The sequence below is a fragment of the Myxine glutinosa genome, chromosome 5 (assembly GCF_964187855.1).
Source record: "Myxine glutinosa chromosome 5, kmMyxGlut1.1, whole genome shotgun sequence".
Classification (NCBI taxonomy): domain Eukaryota; kingdom Metazoa; phylum Chordata; class Myxini; order Myxiniformes; family Myxinidae; genus Myxine; species Myxine glutinosa.
In genome coordinates, this window is record NC_136265.1 from 31,447,123 (window position 1) to 31,469,487 (window position 22,365).

General features: G+C 48.4%; 1 protein-coding gene and 1 long non-coding RNA gene across 3 annotated transcripts in view; one reads left to right on the plus strand and one right to left on the minus strand.

The window, feature by feature from the left end:
* Nucleotides 1-345: 345 nt before the first annotated feature.
* Nucleotides 346-22,365, minus strand: part of LOC137427746 (E3 SUMO-protein ligase ZBED1-like) — a 34,369-nt gene continuing 12,349 nt past the window's right edge. For both annotated transcript variants that reach the window (XM_068117451.2, XM_068117452.2), the window contains exons 4-5: nucleotides 5,594-5,940; nucleotides 346-5,310 (exon numbers count right to left, since the gene is read on the minus strand). In XM_068117451.2, the coding sequence (XP_067973552.2) occupies nucleotides 3,706-5,310; nucleotides 5,594-5,940 (1,952 nt within the window). In that variant the 3' untranslated portion in view covers nucleotides 346-3,705. The remainder of the gene's footprint in view (nucleotides 5,311-5,593; nucleotides 5,941-22,365) is intronic.
* Nucleotides 13,452-13,747, plus strand: LOC144892010 (uncharacterized). The gene is made up of 2 exons (XR_013623331.1): nucleotides 13,452-13,580; nucleotides 13,703-13,747. It is a non-coding gene; the product is annotated as an uncharacterized LOC144892010 (long non-coding RNA).

The following is a 22,365-nucleotide window of genomic DNA, read 5'->3' on the forward strand; positions in this document are numbered from 1 at the left end:
AGAGAGGTAATGTATGTGACACAGACGACATGATTAGATTTTGGTGAAGATCTGGATTTGGATCTAGCTTGTATAAATTTTTAAGTGATTCTTCACCATTGAGAGATTGGGCCAAAAATGATATATAGCAGGATATCTCAAAAAGTTATGGACGGATTCGGACGAAACTTGGTGGATAGATTGGGTGTGCGATAAGGAAGAATTGATTCAATTATGGAAAAGATCTGAATATGAATTCGGATACGATAATTATTACATTTTTTAGTGATTCTTCACCAATGGGAAGTAGGGCTAAAACCGATAAATAACACGATATCTCAAAAAGTTCAATCAATCAATGAATCAATCAAAATGGTTTATTGAAAGCATGTCTGGCAGCGAATGGCTGAATTACACATGCATACATATTCATAATTTGCAATCAAAGATTGCTTACAAGATAAATATATATAAAATTAAAATATTGAATTTACAAAAAAATGCAAAATAAAAAAAACAAACATGGCATGTTTCAAACAGAAGATTAAAAAATAAAAACCCTAGGAATTGTGACTGGGTATTACAAACTATTAAGAATACCAATTTGAAATGGCAATGTGCTTGTTTGAAATTTTTTGCTCTGCATTTGTACTGTGAGTACTTTCATGCTTTCCTGAGATTAAAATGTATATCTCTCATAGCAGGTAACCAATTTGTATGCAAAAGCTGGGTTTCAATAGCGAGTGCAAAATCTTTACACAACTTGTATCATCGTTCATCTAGGGTTTGTAATTTAAATATTTCCAAAGCAAGGTGGTAAGATCTGAAACGTTGTCCGAACATTATTTTGCAGGCTCTTTTTTAAACATGTTCTAAATTGTTCACCTGTTCTTTAGTTAAGGCTGCATTGAAAACAGGTACACAATACTCCAACACTAGTCTTATGTAGCCAATATAAATTGTCACAAGGTCACAGATGGGTAAATTATACGATTTAAGAATATGTAAAATGTACAGTACAACTTTCTAATGTATTTTTTAAGCATTTGTCCTATATGAGCATCCCATTTCAAGTTTTCCTGTATTGTCACACCAAGCACTTTGATTGATTGCACACTAGGCCCCTGAGTGTTATTACCTCCGCCACCAAAGGTGGATGGAGGTTATGTTTTCACCCCTGTCTGTTTGTCCATTTGTTTGTTTGTTTGTGAACAGAATATCTCAAAAAGTTGTGGACAGATTTGGACGAAATTTGGCAGAGATGTAGCGTATGTCACAAGGACGAAATGATTAGATTTTGGTGAAGATGCGGATTCAGATCCAGTTACTATAAATTTTTAAGTGATTCTTCACCATTGAGAGATCGGACAAAAAGTGATAAATAACATATTCGAAAAAGTTGTGGACAAGTTATAACTAAACTTGGGGGATGAGTTGGTTAGGTGACAAGAACAAGCCGATTGGATTTTGGTTCAGGTCCGAATCCAGATCCGGCCTATCAGTGGGATACAAAACGTAAACTGTTCAGCCTGGCGGAGGTATGTGCTCTACCAGTACCATTCTAGTTTAATAGTGCATGCTGCCCAGGGGGCACAGCACACCCAGTTTTCATTTCTACAATGCCTAAGGGTCGAGAAGTATGCATTCAAAGGTTGGGGCCACTAGATTTAATGGCTTTGGAGTTATGGAGGAGACACACACCTGCACACACACTGCCTTTTATTATTATAGAAGCCAAGCTGATCTGCTTCCTTTGGACACTGTGTGATTTTATTTGTCACTAATCTACACATAATATACCATAATGTCAAAGTGGGATTTTTTTTTATAATAGAAAATTATACAAATTAATTAAAAAATGAAAAGCTAAAATGTCTTGAGTAAATAAGTATTCAACCCCTTTGCTATGACACTCTAATTTAGCTCAGGTGCATTCAATTTCCTTTGATCATCCTTGAGACGTCTCTACAACTTGAATGGAGTCCACCTGTGGCCAATTCAATCGATTGGACACGATTTAGAAAGAAACACACCTTTCTATACAAGGTCCAGCAGTTGACAGTGCATGTCAAAGCAGAAACTCCACCATGAAGTGCCAAGGAACTGTCCGTAGAACTCTGAGATAGAATGGTGAGGTGGCCTAGATCTGGGGAAGTGTATAAAACAATTTCTGGAGTGTTGAAAGTTTCCAAGAGCACAGTGAGCTCCATCATTAGGAAATGCAAAGAAGATGGAACTACCTAGACTCTTTCTAGAGCTGGCCGTCCGACGAAACTGAATAACAGGGCAAGAAGGATCTTGGTCAGGGAGGTGACCAAGAACCCAATGACCACTCTGACTTAAATATAGAGTTCCTTGGCTGAGATGGGAGAACCTGCCGGAAGGACAACAGTCTCTGCAGCACTTCACAAATCTAGGCTTTATGGGAGAGTGGCCAGACGGAAGCCACTCCTGAGAAAAAGGCACATGATAGCATGCCTAGAGTTTGCAAAAAGGCACACAAAAGACCCAGAGCATGAGGCAAAAGATTCTGTGGTCTGATGAGACGAAACTTTAACTCTTTGGCCTGAATACAAAGTGCTACATCACCCATCTAAAACCATCCTGACCATGAAGCATGGTGATGGCAGCATCATGCTATGGGAATGCTTTTCAGCGGCAGGGACTGAGAGACTTGAAAGGATAGAGGGAACAACGAGTGGAGACAAATACAGGCAAATCATTGAGGATAACCCACTTCCAACTGAAAAAGACCTCAGACGTACACGAAGATGTATGTTCCAACAGGACAATGTCCCCAAGGATACAGCCAAAACAACACTGGAATGGCTTCAGAACAAGAACATGGAAGTCCTGAGTGGCCCAGCCAAAGCTCAGACTTAAATCCCATTGAGAATCTGTGGAAAAACTTGAAGACTGCTGTTCACTGATGCTCCCCATCCACCTTGACAGAGCCCTAGCAAATCTGCATGGAAGAATGGGAGAAACTCCCCAAACCCAGATGTGCAAAACTGATACAGACATACCCAAGACTCAAAGCTGCAATTGCTGCCAAAGGCGCTTATACGAAGTATTGACTCAGGTGGCTGAATACTTATGTAAATTAGATATTTCAGTATTTCATTTTCAATAAATTTGTAAGTATTTCTAAAAACATGTTTTCACTTTGACATTATGGGGTAATTGGGGTATATTGTGTAGATCGGTGACAAAAAATGAAATTTTATCCATTTTAAATTCAGGCTGTAACACAAGAAAATGTGAAAAAGTCAAGGTGTGTGAATACTTTCTGAAGGCACTATACCTCCGACAGGGCTGAAAAGTTTACACTTTGTATTCCACCGATAGGCTGCATCTGATTCCAGAGGTTAACCAAAATGTAATTGGCTTATACTTGTCACCCATCCATCCAACTCATCCACCAAGTTTTGTCATAACCTGTCCACAGACAGACAGGGGTGAAAACACAACCTCCGTCCACTTTCGGTGGTGGAGGTAATAAAGATAAATAACTTAGGCATAACATTTATATTCATGAGTGAATAAAATCAGTAGCATGATTTATATTACAAGAAAAACCTGAAATTATGTTCCATTGTAATTGTTTATTGTTAAGCAGTTTTCATTCTTCTCTTTTATAAGTGTAAGCCGGATCAGAATCACATGATATTTGTTGTTCATTCTTTTTAAAGCACGACTAGTGACTTCATGATTCTCCGCATGTTATCATTGTTTTAAGTTGTCATGGAGAAATGTCAGCATCCCTATGTTTGCTGGCGTCAACAGTGTGCGCTTCGCATTTACAATGTATCCGGATACGCTGAATAAACATTCTGCAGGGACGCTGGTGGCAGGCGTACACAAGTACTTTTTAGCCATTGTTGCGAGCGTAGGATATTTCGCTTCCTTGGAGCTCCACCACTTCAACGGACAACAATCTGCATCCAATCTCGCCTCCACTAGATATCGATCAATCTCATCCTCTGCCTCTTGCTCTGGTGGTGGGTGGTGCAGGTCTTCTTCCCCAATGTCTCCCAATGCTTCATTGATGAGGGCAGCTAAGCTCTTCTTCTTCTTCTTCTTTTTGGGGGGTCCCGAAGTCAATTTCCCCAGACTGTCTTCTGTAAATTCTCGTTTGGCAGCCTGACGCCTCTGTTCGATAATGGTGGTGGCTTCCCGCATCACCATGTCTTTCACTCTCGCTTTCTCTGTATCTGAGAGAAAGGGAAGGCGTTTATACCTCCCATCCAGAAATTCAGCGGTTAGTAAATATTGCCTTGTTCCAAAGTCACTGTAGTAGTCGCTCAGCTTGGATGCCATCTCTCGCTTTACCTGCCTTATCTCTGACAAATCATCTTCTGACTCAGCAAAGATTCCCTCCAGATAGGAAATGGTCGGCAAAATCCCTGATATGGTTACTGAGGTCTCACTGGAAAAAGACTCTGTAATGCCTCTCACAGGTTCCAACACCTCCACTATTTTTTTAGCAATCAAAACTTCATGTGCTGACAGATCTAACTCCTTCCTCTTCGTCTTGATTAGGAGGTTGGAAATCGACTGCTGTTGTTCCAGGATACGCTTCAGCATATCATGCGTAGAACCCCATCTGGTGTCTATGTCCTGGATGAGCTTGTGTACCGGGAAGTCCAGGGTGTGTTGATGAGCCGCAAAAGAGTATTTAGCTTTTGCTGAACGGCGAGCAAACTCAACAAGTTTTGAACAACGAGCAAGGGTTGTTTTAATCCCCCTTGAATTCAGGCCAACTTTCACCATCAGATTCAATGTGTGGCCGAAACAGCTAATGTGAGGAAAACCTAAGCCCTCACGCACCGCCTCGGTTATATTCGTCTCATTATCAGTGACCACCGCACTTAGCTTATCTTTCAACTTCCAGTCTTCCAGGATTTCGTGCAGAGCACTAGCAATGTGCTCAAGATCATGTGGTGGGGGTAGTTCTGCGTTCTCAAGTGTGAAACGCCCGACTGACCAATCCCTGTTGACGAAATGTGCTGTGACACCGATGTAATGGTCGGATGCACGACTGGTCCACATGTCAGTTGTGAGCGCTACATACGATGCTTCTTGCAGCTGAGGTACAACACTTTCCTCCTTCACCTTGTTGTATAGCTGAGGGATTATGACAGACGAGAATGATTTCCTCGACGGCAAAGTGTAGCGCTGGTCGAAGATTTTCAGCATGTTGCGGAATCCCTCCTCTTCCACTGTGTATATTGGTCGCATTCCTGCGACGATGAATCTGGAAACGGCTGTCGTAAGCTCCTTGTGCCGAGCAGAAACAGCAGCATAGGGGGTCGAAGATTGGAAATGAGTCTAAATAAGAGGAAGGGGGAAAAAAAACCAGGATAGACCCAATTCATCATCGAGAGGTTAAGCAAGTTAAGGTGCAAATTTGATTGTCCTCTTCAAAATCATTACATTATTACTTGAGTTGAGAATGAGACTCGTGCTGTGAGACATAAGAAAAACTACAAAGTTAAAAAAGAATATCATTATGATTAACTTGAAAGATTTTAACAAAAGTTGTTGATCATTATTACCATTTCCATGAATATAAAAATGATTTGAGCAATACGTTTGGGGAGGAGTAGCTTACCAGTAGTGACTCTTGGGCAGGCTTGCGTGTTCCTGATTCAGCGCAGGTGCTTGGCCGTTCCCGATTTGCCGATGATGGCGACTGGTCTCGGTCACGTTTAGCATGACCTTCCATTCCACGAGCTTCCTTTGGATGCAAGGACTTTAGATGCTTATGCATCACAGAGGTGCTTGACATGTAAGACAACTTCTTATTGCAGAGCACGCACCGAACTTGCTTCGGATTTAAAATCTCGCTCGGCTTCTCTGGATTTTTTTCAAATCCATAGAAGCTCCAAATCATACTCGATGATGTACCAGCTTTTCGTAGCAGATTTTGCTTTCCGAGAAGGTCCTCCATGTCGATTCCTAGTTGTTTTGCCGTACAGAGAAAACGATTGAGTAATCTACAGATATATACATATAATTATTATATATTACATTATAGGCTAATGCTACCTGTCAGTCTGTCTGTCTGTCCCCACCCTGAAACACGGAAATGCTCCTGGGAGTCAAAAATTATTAAATAAAAGTTGCTTCAAATTAATCCAAACCTCTGGGAAAATTATAAGTTTTCTCAATCAGCCAAAAAAAATTTTTAAAAAATGAAGAACCCGGGTGGTGTACAAGACAACAGACCGCTGCCTAAATCCCTCCCAAAAATATTTTTTACTTGTTAATAAATATGCTGCATTTCCTGTTAAGAAATATGATGATTTTGGAATTTCACACTATTCTATACAGTATATCTATATATATATTTGTGCAGCGTCTGTCCTGTCCTGTCCTGTGTTGTGTTGTGTTGTCACTGAACTACTTTCTCAAACTTTTGTGAAATCGTACCAAACTTCTGGGATGCACATATCTCTCCCGTCGGTATGTCCTAAGGGTATTTTTTTTTTATTGCAATTTAATTTTTTTTGGAATTTTTTGGGGAATTTTTTTTTTTCAACTTCAATTGTTTATAAAATGTGATATCACGTATATTACAAATACATTTGTGCAAAATAATTGTTTGAATTATGATTGGTTTAAACCATGACAAAACGGCAACTCGGGTAGTCATTTATCTATATATCGACACATCTGGGCAGTGTCTGTGTTGTCACTTAACGACTCCCTCAAACTTTTGTTTCCGTGGTTGTGAAGTGTTTTTAATAACGTTGTGGTGGTTTTGAATCACGTGGTGGTGAGGTATTTTGAATTATGTGGCGGTGAGGTGTTTTTAAATGACGTGGTGGTGAGGTGTTTTAATATCACATGGTGGTGAGGTGTTTTTAAATAACATGGTGGTGAGGTGTTTTGAATTATGTGGTGGTGAGGTATTTATAATTACGTGGTGGTGAGGTGTTTTTAATTAGGTGGTGGTGAGGTGTTTTGAATTAGTTGGTAATGAGGTGTTTTGAATTATGTGGTGGTGAGGTGTTTTGAATTACTTGGTGGTGAGGTGTTTTTAAATGACATGGTGGTGAGGTGTTTTTAATTTCGTGGCTGTGAGGTGTTTTTATTACGTGTTTTATGGCTGTGAGGTGTTTTTATTACGTGTTTTATAGCTCTGAGGTGTTTTTAATTTTGTGGTGGTGAGGTGTTTTTAATTTTGTGGTGGTGAGGTGTTTTTATGACGTGTTTTATGGCTGTGGTGTTTTTATTACGTGTTTTATGGCTGAGGCGTTTTTAATTTTGTGGTGGTGAGGTGTTTTTATTACGTGTTTTATGGCTGTGAGGTGTTTTTATTACGTGTTTTATGGCTGTGAGGTGTTTTTATTTTCGTGGTGGTGAGGTGTTTTTATTACGTGTTTTATGGCTGTGAGGTGTTTTTATTACGTGCTTGATGGCTGAGGTGTTTTCAATTTCGTGGTGGTGAGGTGTTTTTAATTTCGTGGTGGTGAGGTGTTTTTATTGCTTGTTTTATGGTGGTGAGGTGTTTTGAATTACTTGGTGGTGAGGTATTTTGAATTACGTGGTGGTGAGGTATTTTGAATTACGTGGTGGTGCGGTGTTTTGAATTACTTGGTGGTGAGGTGTTTTGAATTACGTGGTGGTGAGGTGTAATCGTCCCAAACTTCCAGTCTGCACCTATCCCTCCCCTATGTATGTGCTGAGGGGTTCTTTCTTGAAAAAAAAACATTCAACCTAAATCTTCAACCTAAATTGCCTATAAAAATGTAATATCACAAACACAACAAATACATTTGTGCAAAGTAATTGTTTGTATTATGATTGGTGAAAATCATGATAACACAGCAACTCAGGTACAGTCATTAGCCTCAGCTAAAATAAGCCCGTTCCTCAGTATCGACCGCGAGTCGAGCCAAGCTAGTATATATATATATATATATATATATATATATATATATATATATTGTTGCGGATATGAGGATTGCATTTTTTTGATTGTGTTGTATTATATTGGAAATGGTGATGAACATTGTTGAATATGGCCCCTCCTGCCTCCAGAGTTGTGTAAAGGTAAAAAGGGCGTCCCGGTAGTTAATTCCAGGAAACACCACATTGAAGGACCCGATAAAACCCTTGTTCAGTAGCTTATATCTTATTATGTGTTTTAGGGTAAGGCCTTGTCTTCCATTAAAATAATACTCCATTGCACCGAATCAATTAAGAATAGCTCCCCTTCAATACTTCCATTTCCCAGCCAAACTCTCCATCTGCGGGTAAAGCAGTTCACAAGCGTGGGGTGCACGCCCTCTCATTTCGCTGCTATAGTGAATATGTGCTCCGTGCTCTGTTTGAACAGGAGGGGCGGGGTCGCCCGGGAGAGGCAAGCCCAGGGCGCGCCACGAAGGGCGGGGCTGTTCAGCCCCATGCCCAAATAAGGAAACAAGCCCGTGGCTCACCACGAGGGGCGTGCCGTCGGCGCCATGCCCAAATAAGGAGACAAGCCCGTGGGATTACCATACAAGGTCACGAAACAGAGCACGGGGGGGGGAGGGCGGTACCGAAACCGAGGAGGGCGTGTCACACCCGGGCTGAAGGTATGAGAGAAGGGTGCGACGATCGCTGGGACAAGCGACACCAAAGATACGGCAGATGAGTCCAGGTGCATAAGAGGGTTGGCAGTCCACCGAGAGAGAGTTCAGAGTGGCACCGGAGTTGCGTGAGAGATACGCAAAGCCTTTGACAAAGAGCCGCTTCAACCAGCCCCGTTTCAACCAGCCGAGTGACCCTGCCGGCGTGCGCTGTAAAGCCGAATACAAGGAGCTGCCGGCTCCTCGCCCGGAGTGGACCTGCTCGCTGTGCCCTGTGATCCCACCTGCTCATCCCTCCAAACGATTCCTACCCTTCCATCCATTTGCGTACGTGAGTTTGTTCTGTTCGTGCTGTCCTGGGTAGTAAACTAAGTCAGTATAAGCTAGTAATTTGCACTGTGTTACCTGCTTTTTCATGTCCGCTGTAAATACCCGTGACTGCTCTTTTTGCTTATGTGTGTGTAAATAATAATAAACCCCGTTACTCTTCTGTACGTCTTCTTCTTCTTCTTCCTCTTTGCATTCGTCGTCTTAGTCTTTTCCCCATTGAATATCTGTGGCGCGATACGGCCAACGTTTGGGTGAATCGGGTTTAGTCGGGGAACAACTGTTCGGTCGCGGAGCCTCCGCTCGGCAAACAACATCCATATCCGCGTACCGTAACAATATTGTTGTGGATATGAGAAGTGTTTTTTTATTGTTGTAAAAATAACACCTTACTTCCTCCAGTTGTTGTGTATAAAGGTCAAAGGGCGTCCCTTAGTTAGGTCATATACAATCACGTTAGCCAATCATAGATTTCCTCCTTTGTTGGTAGTTATTTCCTTATTCTGTGTATTAGGTTAAGGCTTTGTCTTCCATTAATTAATACTCCATTGCACGGAATTCAAATAGATAGATCCCCTTTTTCAAATTCCCCCAAAGCCTCTATTGCCAACTGCATTTATTGCCAACTGCATTTGCCGCCATTACGGCGTGGTCAGCTCAGGGAAGAGGGGCGTGCCCACCCATCGTCATCAAGGGTGGAGCCAGAGAGCCCGTGCCCACCAATTGGCACTGCGGAGAGCGACCCGATGGGCGTTTCCAAAAGGCCGGCGGCTTGATCGCCACGCGCCTCATAAAAGGGGGTTGGGGGGGACTGCTTAAGCAGATGAGTGAGGAGTCCACCGCAGCTGAGTCCACCGCAGTTGAGTCCACCGCAGTTGAGTCCACCACAGTTGAGTCCACCGCAGTTGAGTCCACCGCAGCTGAGTCCACCGCAGCTGAGTCCACCGCAGTTGTGTTGAGCTTTGACGGCAGTTTCGACCCGCTGCTACGAAGCAACGCCGCTGTGCAAACCAGATTGAGGAGGGTCGGCAGCCGCTCACCTCGAGCCTTGCCGTTTACACGAACAGGACCCGCATCCTTCCAGCTCTGTGGACCACCTGGACCATCCTCTCCTTCCCGCCAATCGTTCCTGCCTTCATTCCCCATTCGTGTGAGTCTGTCTTTGTTTGTTCTGTCCTGGGTTAAGTAAGACTGTTTATAGGTAAGCTAATTTGCAATGTGTTTCTTCTTCTTCTGTATTTTATTTTATTATCTTTCCTTCTTCCTTGGTTTCTTTTGGTTGTAAATAGTAGTAATAAATCATATTCGTATTTCCTACCTCTTGTCTTCTTCTTCACATCCGTCGTCTTTGTCTTTTCCAAATTGAATACCTGTGGCACGATTTGGCCAACGTTCAGAATCGGGTCTAGTCAATGTTAATAGTTCGTGCCGCGGCTGCCATCCGCTCGGCAAATTAACATCTTATCCGCGGTCGCGAACGAAGCTGCTCACCTGCCTCTGGAGGGAGCTTGTGCAGCTTCAGGGACCACGTCGGTCAGTCACAAACGAGGGGACTAATCCCCCCTCGAGAAGGGATCCGAGGCCGACGTTGGGTTCCGTAACATTTGGTGTCGGGAGTGAGATACGGACCTGAAGCGCTTAGCGCGCTCAAATTACGAGTGGGCCAAAATTTTGTTATAAAATTCCAAATTTGAAAATCGTGCCATGGATGGTCAAGGCGGCGGGATGCCGGTGGGGGAACTAGAAGAGGGGTTAGGGGTAACCCAGGACCAGAGGGAAGAAATGGAGGAGAACAATAAGGAGGTGGTTGAGGAGGTATCAGGCGCACAAAATGGCGCCCTCGCGCACGTGGTGGCAGAGGCACAAAATGGCGGGGCTGCAGTAGCCGCGCCCGCTGCGCGAATAGGGGGAATTGATGTGCGGGACCTCATGGCGCAGATTAATGCAGCCATACTAATGGGGAATATGGGGCTAGAAGCCAAAATCGGGGAATTGAGAGACGGGTTGGGTAGTCTAGAACAAAGGATGGGGGAGCGATTAGAAAATCAAATCGGGGGGCTGGAAGCTAAATTTGAGGGTTTAGACAATAAATTTGAGGGGTTAGACAACGGGATAAAAGAGGTGAAGAATGGGTTAACGGGGTTGGAAAATAGAATGGCTGCCCAGGAGAACCAGATGGAAGGAATGAAGAATGGGTTAGAGGGGTTAGAAAACACAATGGACGACAAATTGCAGGAAGTAGGGGAGCAATCCGCCCGGGAAATCAAACGGATGGGGAACCAGATAGAGGAGGTGAAAATCGGGTTGGAAGGTAAACTGGATGCTCAGAGGGATGAATTGGGACAGATGAGGGCAGCATCTACTAAAGAAATGGAGATGGGGGAGGAAATAAGACGAGGTGTAAGCGAGGAGGTCTCGGGGGTACGCGAGAAGGTAAAGCGAGGTGAGAAGCGTATGGAGAAAGAGGTGAGAAATGGAACGGCCAAGTTACAAGGGGGCATAGAAGATCTGACGCAGGAGGTGGAACAGCTGACAGTGGGACAAAGGGAGTTAGTGGAGCAGGTAGAAAAGAACACTGCGGTACAAGGAGGGTTAAAGGCGACACAAAACGAAATCAAAAATGACTTAATAGCGACGAAGAGGGAATGTCAGATGGTACGTGAGGGACTGACAACGAGGTTGGATGAGGTGACGGAGGCAATGGAGACAAAGGACCGGCAGGTGAGGACGCACATAGAAACGGTCAAGGTGGCATTAGAGGACAAAATTGAGGAGACGCACCGGGAAATAAAAGAGGTGAAGCAAAAATTAGAGGAAGTGGAAGAGGGGGTGAGTGAAATTAAGAAGAGACGAAGGGAAACTAAGAGGGAGATAAAGGAGGAGGTGATGGAATATGTACAAGGTCGGTGCTCAAATCGTGATGGTGTGCTTGCTAACCAAATAAAGAGGTTGCAGGTGGCGTAGGAGGTGCGGAGACGAGGTGCCAAGGTGAGTGGCGATATATTCGGAAATGTATATGGTGTGAGGGAAGCTTCAGTCGGCTTGGGGGTTGGTTTTGACCCGGGTGTTCGTGAGAGGCCGCTGGTGAAGTGTGCGACAGGTACGGAGTGTATGGACAGAGGAGGTGTGCGAGAATGTCCGACTATGGGGTGTGTGAGGAAAAAGTGCGCGCCGAGGAGTGAGTGTGCTGTCGAGAGCGAGTTGGTCGTAGCGCGTGTGCGGGGGGGCACATGGAAGCGCGTAGTGGGGAGTGTTACAGGGGATGTAACGAGAGTGCACACCTGTGGTGAGTGTTACGGAGGGTGTGACGGGAGAGTGTGCGCAAGAGGATGCGCGAGAAAGGTGTGTAATGGACGGGTGCATGAGGAAAGAGTGCGCTGTCAAGAGTAAGGGTGAATGCGCGACCGAGAGTGGTGGTGAAAGTAGTAAGAGTGACACAGAGCGTGAGTTGGTTGTGGCAGGTGAGAGAGGATGTACACCTGGAATGGAAGGATGCAGACCTGGAATGGTAGAGCGCGTATGAGAATGCACACTGGAGTTGGTAGTGAGGCACGTGATTGGGTGTGCAAGTGAGTGCACACCCGTGGTTGTCACAGAGGAGGTGACCGAGGAGGGGGCGCGAAGAGATGTGTTGGTGAGGTGTGTGAACGACGAGTGTGTGCAAAGGTGTGCGGTGGTCAGGTGTGTGACCAAGTCTGTGAGCGGAATGAGTGTACCTGGGTGTGTAAGAGAAGGTGCAATTACTAGGAGCATGGGAACGGCTGGATGTATGAGCAAGGAATGGGCTGCGGGGTGTGAGCATGCAAGTGGAGCATCGACGCTAACCGGGTTAGCGGTTAGATCGACTTATAGCCGAAGCGGGCCCTCGGTTCCTGCCGGGCGTTGCGTGCCGCGGCAACCCGCGGAGATCGTGACCGCGGCGGTTTTGAAAGAACCACCGTGCGGGATCCATGCCGGGCCGTGCTCTTAACGGCCGCGTCCGTGCTCCGCTAGGCGGAGCGGGCGGTCCGGTAGGAAGGGTCGTTACGGCAACCCTTTGGGGTTGAGGCGTTCCGGCAGGGCGAGATCGGGCCATTGGACGGCTCCGTGCCGAGATGGTGTGTGGGATCTCGGCCCGGGTAAACCTCCTTCCCTGCACTGGATGCCGGGCGAATCCAACCGCTGGCACCAAACAACCCGCATTCATTGCCCGGCTTTGCGAAGCCGGGCTTTAGAAATGAATTGGCGCACCGAGATGCTCAAGTGAGTAGACGTGTGATGATGATAGTGTTTTGGACCCGAAATTGAAAAGCAAAATTTGATGATTGGCAAAGGATTGGCAGACTGATGATTGGCAGATTGGTAGTGATTGGCAAATTTTTAATTGGCTGGAATTTGGTGAGCAAAATTTATAGTGAGAGATACCCGATGTGGTGGGATGGCAACTCTGCCATCCCTCACAGTCGGGGGCAAAGGAGCACTAGTTATGGGGGTTGGCAGTGAAAACTAGCCTGGGAGGGTTAGGATATAGTGTGTAGGGATCTAGAGATTGACAATAGGTAACGGTAAGGTTAGGTAGTGACTGTAGTGAAATTATACCAAGGTGAACCCAGGGGTGCTCGCTACGGAAGGGGGCGTCTATAAGACCCGGGACAACCGGGGCGCGCGCGGACACTTCAGCGGAACTCACTGTGACATTATCCAGTAGTTTGAATGGTATGTACGCCCCAAATGCTGCGCTGACAATGCGCTGCGCTAACCATTGTTATATTGAATCAACCATTGCTGCTCATGAAATGCTCTGATTTAATGCCTGTTGCATGCATGTATTCTTACAGGATGTACTGCAGATCTAAATGATATTAAACCTACCCAGAGGTCAAGTCGTGTCTGAGCTTGATTTTCACGACATTTAATATCATTTAGATCGCCGGAATGGCTGACCACAAGATGATCGTGGTACCGATTCTCGGAGCCGACCCTCAAGCTGAGGGATCTGCATCGGAGTTTGCTCATTGGCTCAACACGCTGCAGAATTACTTTGCGGCTCACGAGACAGAGCCCACCGCTGCGATAAAGCTGTCCGTGTTACAGTCCAAGGTCCATCACACTGTTTTCAAGAACATTTCTCGATTTGGGACGTACGCTACGGCCCTAGCCGAGCTGAAGCGCCTCTACGTAAAGACACGGAGCGCTGTGCACGGCCGGCATCAACTCTCTCAGCGGAGACAGCAACCGTCTGAATCGATCGATCGCTTCGCGCAGGAGTTGCGCTACCTATTGGCAGACTGCGTGCAGGACGTCCGGACCCACGAGCAAGTGCAGGACGATTTGCTCCGAGATTCATTCATCTCCGGAATTAGTTCTGGAGTCTTGCGGCTCCGTCTCTTGGAGGTCGCGGAGCTGACATTTACAGAAGCACTACGGCTGGCACGCGTATACACAGATGCCCGAGAACAATTGACCGCATATGATCACCCACGAGTCGTGGCGGGGACCTCGCAACTCGCGCGACCTGAGAGGGCTACCGCCGAGGATACGGAGGAGGACCCGACCACCACTACGGCCGAGTCTCTGGGAGTTCCGGAAGCGGACTCCGCTTCCGGCCTCACTGCTGCCGCCGCTGCCCGGCCACGGCCTGCCCGGTATGCAAAATGTTATTTTTGTGGAAATCGGCAGCATCCTCGCTCTGAATGCCCGGCCCGAGAGGCGACATGTCACCTGTGCTCCACCAAGGGCCATTTTGCAAAGGTCTGCAGAAAGGCCGCTCGGGGCACGCATTCCCGAGCGACCTTGAATGGGCTCATCGCGGAGCCAACGGATCGAGCGCCGGACGGGGCGCCTCGCTCGACTTTGAAGAGCCGCTCTCCTCCTCGTGGGCCTCTGGCTACCCGCCCGACCGTGGTGAGATACATCGGGCCGCCGAAACAAATGGCGCGAACGCGACCGGTCACAGCGCGTCCGACCTAGACAGGCGTTCGAACGCCTACTTCAAACAAGCGACATGCTCCTGCTTTGGAAATTCCTCTCGAAGTGCGGCAAACGCAGCACGTGACACGAGCCCCATCTGACGGCAGCTTTTGCGAATTACATGCACCCACTTTGGCATGTGAATCTGCAGACGGCAGAAATCTTTCTCACGTGACTCGAGCCCCATCTGACGGCAGCTTTTATGAATTACATGCACCCACTTTGGCATATGACTCTGCAGACGGCAGAGACCTTTCTCACGTGGCTCGAGCGCCATCTGGCGGCTGCTCTTACGACCAACCCACACCCACTCTGGCAAATGACTCTGCAGACGGCAGAGACCTTTCTCACGTGGCTCGAGCGCCATCTGGTGGCTGCTCTGACGACCAACCCACACCCACTCTGGCAAATGAAACTGCTGATGAGCCAACTGACTTCAATGCTCCTGCTGAGGCCCAACCTGCCGACGCTGCCCGAAGGATTGCAGCCGGCGTGGGATCCACCCGCGAGGCGCGATCTTCTCGCCCGGCCGGAACTATACCTGCCGGGTCTGCCGGCCTAGCACAGGCCTTCGTTCCGCTCACGGTCGCGGGCGTTTTTGCGCAAGCTTTGATTGACACGGGGTCCACGGATAGTTTTATTGATCAGCGACTCGTGCATCAACATGGGTGGCCGGTTCTCGGGACAACCCGCCGGATCTTCATGGCCTCTCAGGGACTTCGGTTGAGCACAAAAGGGGCATGTCGATTGAAACTTGTGATAAACGGACGCACGTTCCCGGACGTGTATCTCATGGTATTACCGGCCTTATGCGCTGACGTTCTGTTAGGACTTGATTTCCTTAAGCGGCATGGACGTTTGGAAATAGACTTCGGAGGGCCGGACACGCTCGCTGTGTGCGCCCTCGCTCAAATGGACATGGAGCCACTCTCACTGTTCCCCAACCTGACCACTGATTGTACCCCTGTAGCCGTCAAATCGCGGCGCTACTCTCGCGCGGACGCGCAATTCATTGCGGAAGAAACGGCCCTGCTCTTGAAGGACGGTATCATAGAACACAGTAGGTCACCATGGCGGGCCCAAGTCTTAGTGGTGCGGAGTGAGGCCCACCGCCGGCGTATGGTAATTGACTATTCGCAGACGATTAATCGTTTTACACAACTGGATGCCTACCCCTTACCGGGGATGGACGCCCTGGTACGCCAGGTGGCCCTGTATTCCGTTTATAGCACTCTCGATCTGCGTAGTGCGTATCATCAAGTCCCCATCTCTAGGGCTGATCGCGTCTTTACAGCCTTTGAATCGGGTCAGCGGTTGTACCAGTTCACGAGACTTCCCTTTGGGGTAACGAACGGCGTCGCTTGTTTTCAGAGAGCTATGGATGACCTCGTTGCGAAGGAGAATTTGACCGATGTCTTTGTCTATCTGGACAATTTTACGGTTTGTGGGTATGACCAGGAGCATCACGACGCTAATCTGAAACGCTTCCTCGAGGTCGCGCGGAAATATCGCTTAACCATGAATGCGGCGAAGTGTCAATACTCTCTACGCACGGTAGACCTTTTGGGGTACACCGTGACCCATGGCTCCGTCTCTCCGGATAAGGAGCGTCTGCGCCCTTTGCTCGATATGGCTCCGCCTAGCGATCGGGCTTCGCTGAAACGCGCTCTAGGGCTGTTCGCCCACTACTCAAAGTGGGTGCAAAATTTCTCCGCAAAGCTCCGCCCCCTCGTGGCCTGCGACACTTTCCCCATGGGCCCGGCCGCCCTGGCGGCCTTCGAGGGCCTTAAAGTCGACATTGCTGGCGCCGCTATCGCGACGATTGACGAGAGTGCCTCTTTCGTTTTGGAGAGTGATGCCTCGGATCATGCGATAGCGGCGACTCTCTCCCAAGGAGGCCACCCTGTGGCTTTCTTCTCGCGGACTCTCACCTCCGCCGAGCGGAGGCATTCGTCTGTCGAAAAGGAAGCGTACGCGATCGTCGAATCAATTCGGCGATGGCGTCCGTATCTGCTTGGGCGGAGTTTCCAAATCATCACGGACCAACAGAGTGTTGCGTTTATGTACGACACCTTACATGCTCAGCGCATTAAGAATGAGAAAATCACCCGTTGGCGTATCGAACTCGCCGACTTCTGCTACACCATCAAATACCGCCCGGGGAAGGATAACCTGGTCGCTGACGCCTTATCGAGGCCGGCCACTTGCGCGGGGGTTGTAACTTTGGAGGGGCTGCGCACTTTGCACAGCACTATGTGTCATCCCGGGGTAACGCGCTTCGCGCATTTTGTGCGCGCGGGCAATCTGCCGTACTCGATGGAGGACATCCGCCGCATCTGCCGTGATTGCGCGATCTGTGCGGAACTCAAACCGCGTTTTTATAGCCCCCATCTGGGGACACTCGTTAGGGCTACTAGACCGTGGGAGCGCTTGGCGATGGACTTCAAAGGGCCGCTGCCGATGTCGAGCAACTCTCGCTATCTGCTCACTATCGTCGATGAGTATTCCCGATTCCCCTTTGCTTACACGTGCGGGGATATGTCGGCTGCCACGGTTATTCGGTGCCTGCAGAATTTGTTTTCTATGTTCGGGTATCCGGCCTACGTGCATACCGATCGGGGTGCGGTGTTCCTGTCCCAGGAGGTGAGGGGCTACTTGCTCCAGCATAATGTCGCTTCGAGCTACACCACCCCGTACCGGCCCCAAGCGAATGGACAGATCGAACGCTTTAATGGGATTATATGGCGGGCCGTCATGCTAAGCCTTCGGACCCTCGGCCGAGGCCTCGATAAATGGGCGTGGTCACTACCTGCCGCTCTAAACTCGATCCGGGCTCTCCCATGTACTGCCACCAACCAGACTCCTCACGAACGACTGTTCCACCACCCTAGAAGCTCCGGCAGTATCCAATCTTTACCCAGCTGGCTCGCTGAACCGGGGCCCGCCTATCTCAAACGAGCGGTTCGCGCTAGCAAGTACGACCCCCTTGTTGACAAGGTGCAGGTCCTCCAGGCTAATCCCGAGCATGCTCGCGTGTTAACGGCGGATGGCCGCGAGTCTACTGTCTCCGTACGCCATCTCGCCCCATGTGGGGACGACGACAGGGATATCGACGAACCCGTCTACGAGTCTATGGACTCTATCGAAGCTTCCCCTATGGAACTACCACTGTTACTCCCGTCGTCCCCCGCTCCCGTGCCCGAAGGCGCAGGGGCGCCCCCTCCGACTCCAACCTCCGGCGGCTATTCCGACGCGGGGGACTCTGGGCTAGGGGACGCCGTGCCCGGTAGATTCCGAACACGAACTGGCAGGGAGGTTCGCCGCCCCGACCGCTACGGGTGGACCGACTGACGTGGATTGACGTGACCCATTCGTTTATTGCTGATGCTTGCTTGCAACCTGCCGAGCGGCAGTATAGTTCTAACGGCGGGGAGAATGTAGTGAAATTATACCAAGGTGAACCCAGGGGTGCTCGCTACGGAAGGGGGCGTCTATAAGACCCGGGACAACCGGGGCGCGCGCGGACACTTCAGCGGAACTCACTGTGACATTATCCAGTAGTTTGAATGGTATGTACGCCCCAAATGCTGCGCTGACAATGCGCTGCGCTAACCATTGTTATATTGAATCAACCATTGCTGCTCATGAAATGCTCTGATTTAATGCCTGTTGCATGCATGTATTCTTACAGGATGTACTGCAGATCTAAATGATATTAAACCTACCCAGAGGTCAAGTCGTGTCTGAGCTTGATTTTCACGACAGTGACAATGATACCTGTAGTGGGGACGCAGGTAGATTAGTTTGGATTATAATGACGAGGGAGCGCAATAGTTTAAAGGGGCGACTGGGAAGCGCAAGTTCCAGAGGGGCGTAGTTAGATGAGATGATGCCGTGTGTTTGGGAATCGAAAGTGTATTGAGCGTGGAAGTGTATGGAGCAGTGAGTGAGGAACAAGTGAGATTGCACAGGTGTGCAACTGAACAGGTGGATGGAGCAGTGTGTGAGTGAGTGATAGTGATGTGAGTTGTGCTGACCAAATGGTCCAGGGAGGAAGGAGGGTGCAGGTGGCACCAGGTGATTGCACAGGTGTGCAACTACAGGTGAATGGAGAATGGTTGTGTGGAATACATGGTTATGTGGGATATATAGAGTATGGAATGGATGGTCGTGGAGGGAGTATGGTGGAAACTGTGGAGTGGAGTGGATGGTGCGAAGGTGTGAATGGGGGAAGAGTGGACCCCTATCACGAATACCCGGGGAGGGTAGTTTAAGAGTTAGGTAGAGGGTACAAGTAAATTGTGGTTGGATATTGGCATCTGTGGTGCGTGGTGGAGGAATTATGGTTGGATGGGTGCATTAGTGTCGTGGAAATGGCTGGGCGTGTAGCCTGTTAGTATGTGTAGTTGATTGGGCACTCCACCACTGTGAGGATGTCGGCCAGGTGAGGCCGCAGGTGGGCTCTGGGAGCCGGTAGAGTTGTTGTGGATGGGGCCCGAGGATCCGGAGGACGGACCCGGGTAGCCCAGTGCCAGAGGGCACCGAGGGGTGACAGAGCCAGGAGGGGCCTTCCCCAATTAGATGTTAGGTGAGGAGCAGGTAAGCTCGGAGGCAACTACAGTGGTGGAGGTGTGCAGGTGGGTAGACCTGCTGGGAGAGCTGCACGACCCAGCCCGGAAATTGTGCAAGGGCACAGGGAGTTGCATCGGGGGAGTGAGACCCAAAATTGAGGAAGCACCACAGTTTGGTCAATGGGAATTTGGTTCTTAAAACCGCATAGAGTAAGATGGCCAATGGTTTGGCAGGGAAAGGCCCCGGGTAGTGTAAAGTGTGTTAATGTCAGTTAGAGGGTAGTTAGGATTGAGATCTCCTCACACCATCTACATCCACTCACCTGAGGTGATGCTACTCCACACCATGCCAGGGTTGATTATTTTTTATTGTGCAAATGTTTGGATTATGAGATGCATCATGACGTGGGTGTGACATTGTGCTTTGTTGTTCCATCTCTTCCTCCTTATGAGGATTGATGATGAATTGGGTGATGGCAAATTTTGGATTAGTGGGAGTGAAGACGAATTTGGTACAGGGGAAATATGAGGAAGACGAGACATTAGTGACGAATTTGTAATGTGTAGATTTTGTACATACGGGGTAAGGGCAAGGGTAGTGTAGGTCACATGTGGGGGGGCGTACGGTAGGGACGAGCTTTCTCACTTCGCTCTCCGTACGCACCTCGTTTTGCATTGCCTTATTGATGTGTACCCTTGTGACCTTACCCCTCGCTCACCTGTCTTTCCCCCCCCCCCCCCCCTTGTCTCCCACACGAGGACTGTGCGCCACTGGGCGCCGAGGGGAGCGTGCGGGAGTCCGCCATTGTGCGCCCGAAACTCTCGCAACCACAGCTGTCTGCATCGATGCACCACGTATGGACCACATGTCTGTGGCTGAGCACCACTTGTGGACCCCATGGGTTGGGGCATGGCCCCTCTGCTGGAACCGGCCATGAAGGCCAGAGATCTTGCTGGCGGACCTTGGTCACAGGGCACCTATGCCCCACAGGTGAACCACCCCTAGTCGGCCCTGTGGGCCATAAATAAAGAACAATGGACACGTTTTGTGCAAGTTTTATGTCCAAATAGGCTGCCAGCAAAGAATATGACAACAACTGGAAGAACCATAGCCAGCAGAGGGAGCCGAAGAGGAAGACCAGCACCAGGGGTTTGTTTATTATTATTGAACTGTGGTGACTGTGCACCGATTGGTGCTTGATGGTGTTTTGGTGCATTGTGGGTGATTTCTGGTGCGTCGATGCAGCACAGGCTGTCTCCCCCCCCAAAAGAACAATCACAGGTCCTGGGTTGCGTGTTGTAAATAAAATAGCATCAACTGTAAATAATGCTCCCCCATCGTAAATGTATAGTTTGAAGACAATTCCGCAATTCGATTAGCTGTGAGCGTGAGTCTGTTAGGTAGGGTGCAATGGAGCAGGGGGACATACTTATTTGTGTTTTAAAACTGTCACACTCAGGGTCAGGTTAAATGTAGAGGGAACTACACCTACGTGCCACACTAAAAGTAAAGGTAATAGGCCCGGGACGTGCCTAAGAGGAGGAGGGTGCAGTGTTGTGGATATGAGAATTGTGTTTTTTTATTGTTGTAAAAATAACACCCTCCTTCCTCCAGTTGTTGTGTATAAAGGTCAAAGGGCGTCCCTTAGTTAGGTCATATACAATCACGTTAGCCAATCATAGATTTCCTCCTTTGTTGGTAGTTATTTCCTTATTCTGTGTATTAGGTTAAGGCTTTGTCTTCCATTAATTAATACTCCATTGCACGGAATTCAAATAGATAGATCCCCTTTTTCAAATTCCCCCAAAGCCTCTATTGCCAACTGCATTTATTGCCAACTGCATTTGCCGCCATTACGGCGTGGTCAGCTTGGGGAAGAGGGGCGTGCCCGCCCATCGTCATCAAGGGTGGAGCCAGAGAGCCCGTGCCCACCAATCGGCACTGCGGAGAGCGACCCGATGGGCGTTTCCAAAAGGCCGGCGGCTTGATCGCCACGCGCCTCATAAAAGGGGGTTGGGAGGGACTGCTTAAGCAGATGAGTGAGGAGTCCACCGCAGCTGAGTCCACCGCAGTTGAGTCCACCGCAGCTGAGTCCACCACAGTTGAGTCCACCGCAGCTGAGTCCACCGCAGCTGAGTCCACCGCAGTTGAGTTGAGCTTTGACGGCAGTTTTGACCCGCTGCTACGAAGCAACGCCGCCGTGCGAACCAGATTGAGGAGGGTCGGCGGCCGCTCACCTCGAGCCTTGCCGTTTACACGAACAGGACCTGCATCCTTCCAGCTCTGTGGACCACCTGGACCATCCTCTCCTTCCCGCCAATCGTTCCTGCCTTCATTCCCCATTCGTGTGAGTCTGTCTTTGTTTGTTCTGTCCTGGGTTAAGTAAGACTGTTTATAGGTAAGCTAATTTGCACTGTGTTTCTTCTTCTTCTGTATTTTATTTTATTATCTTTCCTTCTTCCTTGGTTTCCTTTGGTTGTAAATAGTAGTAATAAATCATATTCGTATTTCCTACCTCTTGTCTTCTTCTTCTTCACATCCGTCGTCTTTGTCTTTTCCAAATTGAATACCTGTGGCACGATTTGGCCAACGTTCAGAATCGGGTTAGTCTTTGTTAACGGTTCGTGCTGCGGTTGCTAAACACCGCTCGGCAATCAATTAACATCTGTCCGCGGTACGAACGGGGCCGTGCACCGGCCTTTCCGGAGGTCGCGGTACGGCGCCAGGGACCACGTCGGTCAGCAATAAACAAGGGGTCTAATCCCCCCTCAAAGGGGAACCATAGGCTGACATTGGGTTCCGCAACAATATATATATATATAAAGATATATATATATATATATATACAGTGAAACCTTGACTTACGAGTGCACCAACTTACGAGTTTTCCGAGATACGAGCCGTCGCTCGGGCGGTTTTTTGCTTTGAGATGCGAGCCGAGATCTGAGTTACGAGCTTA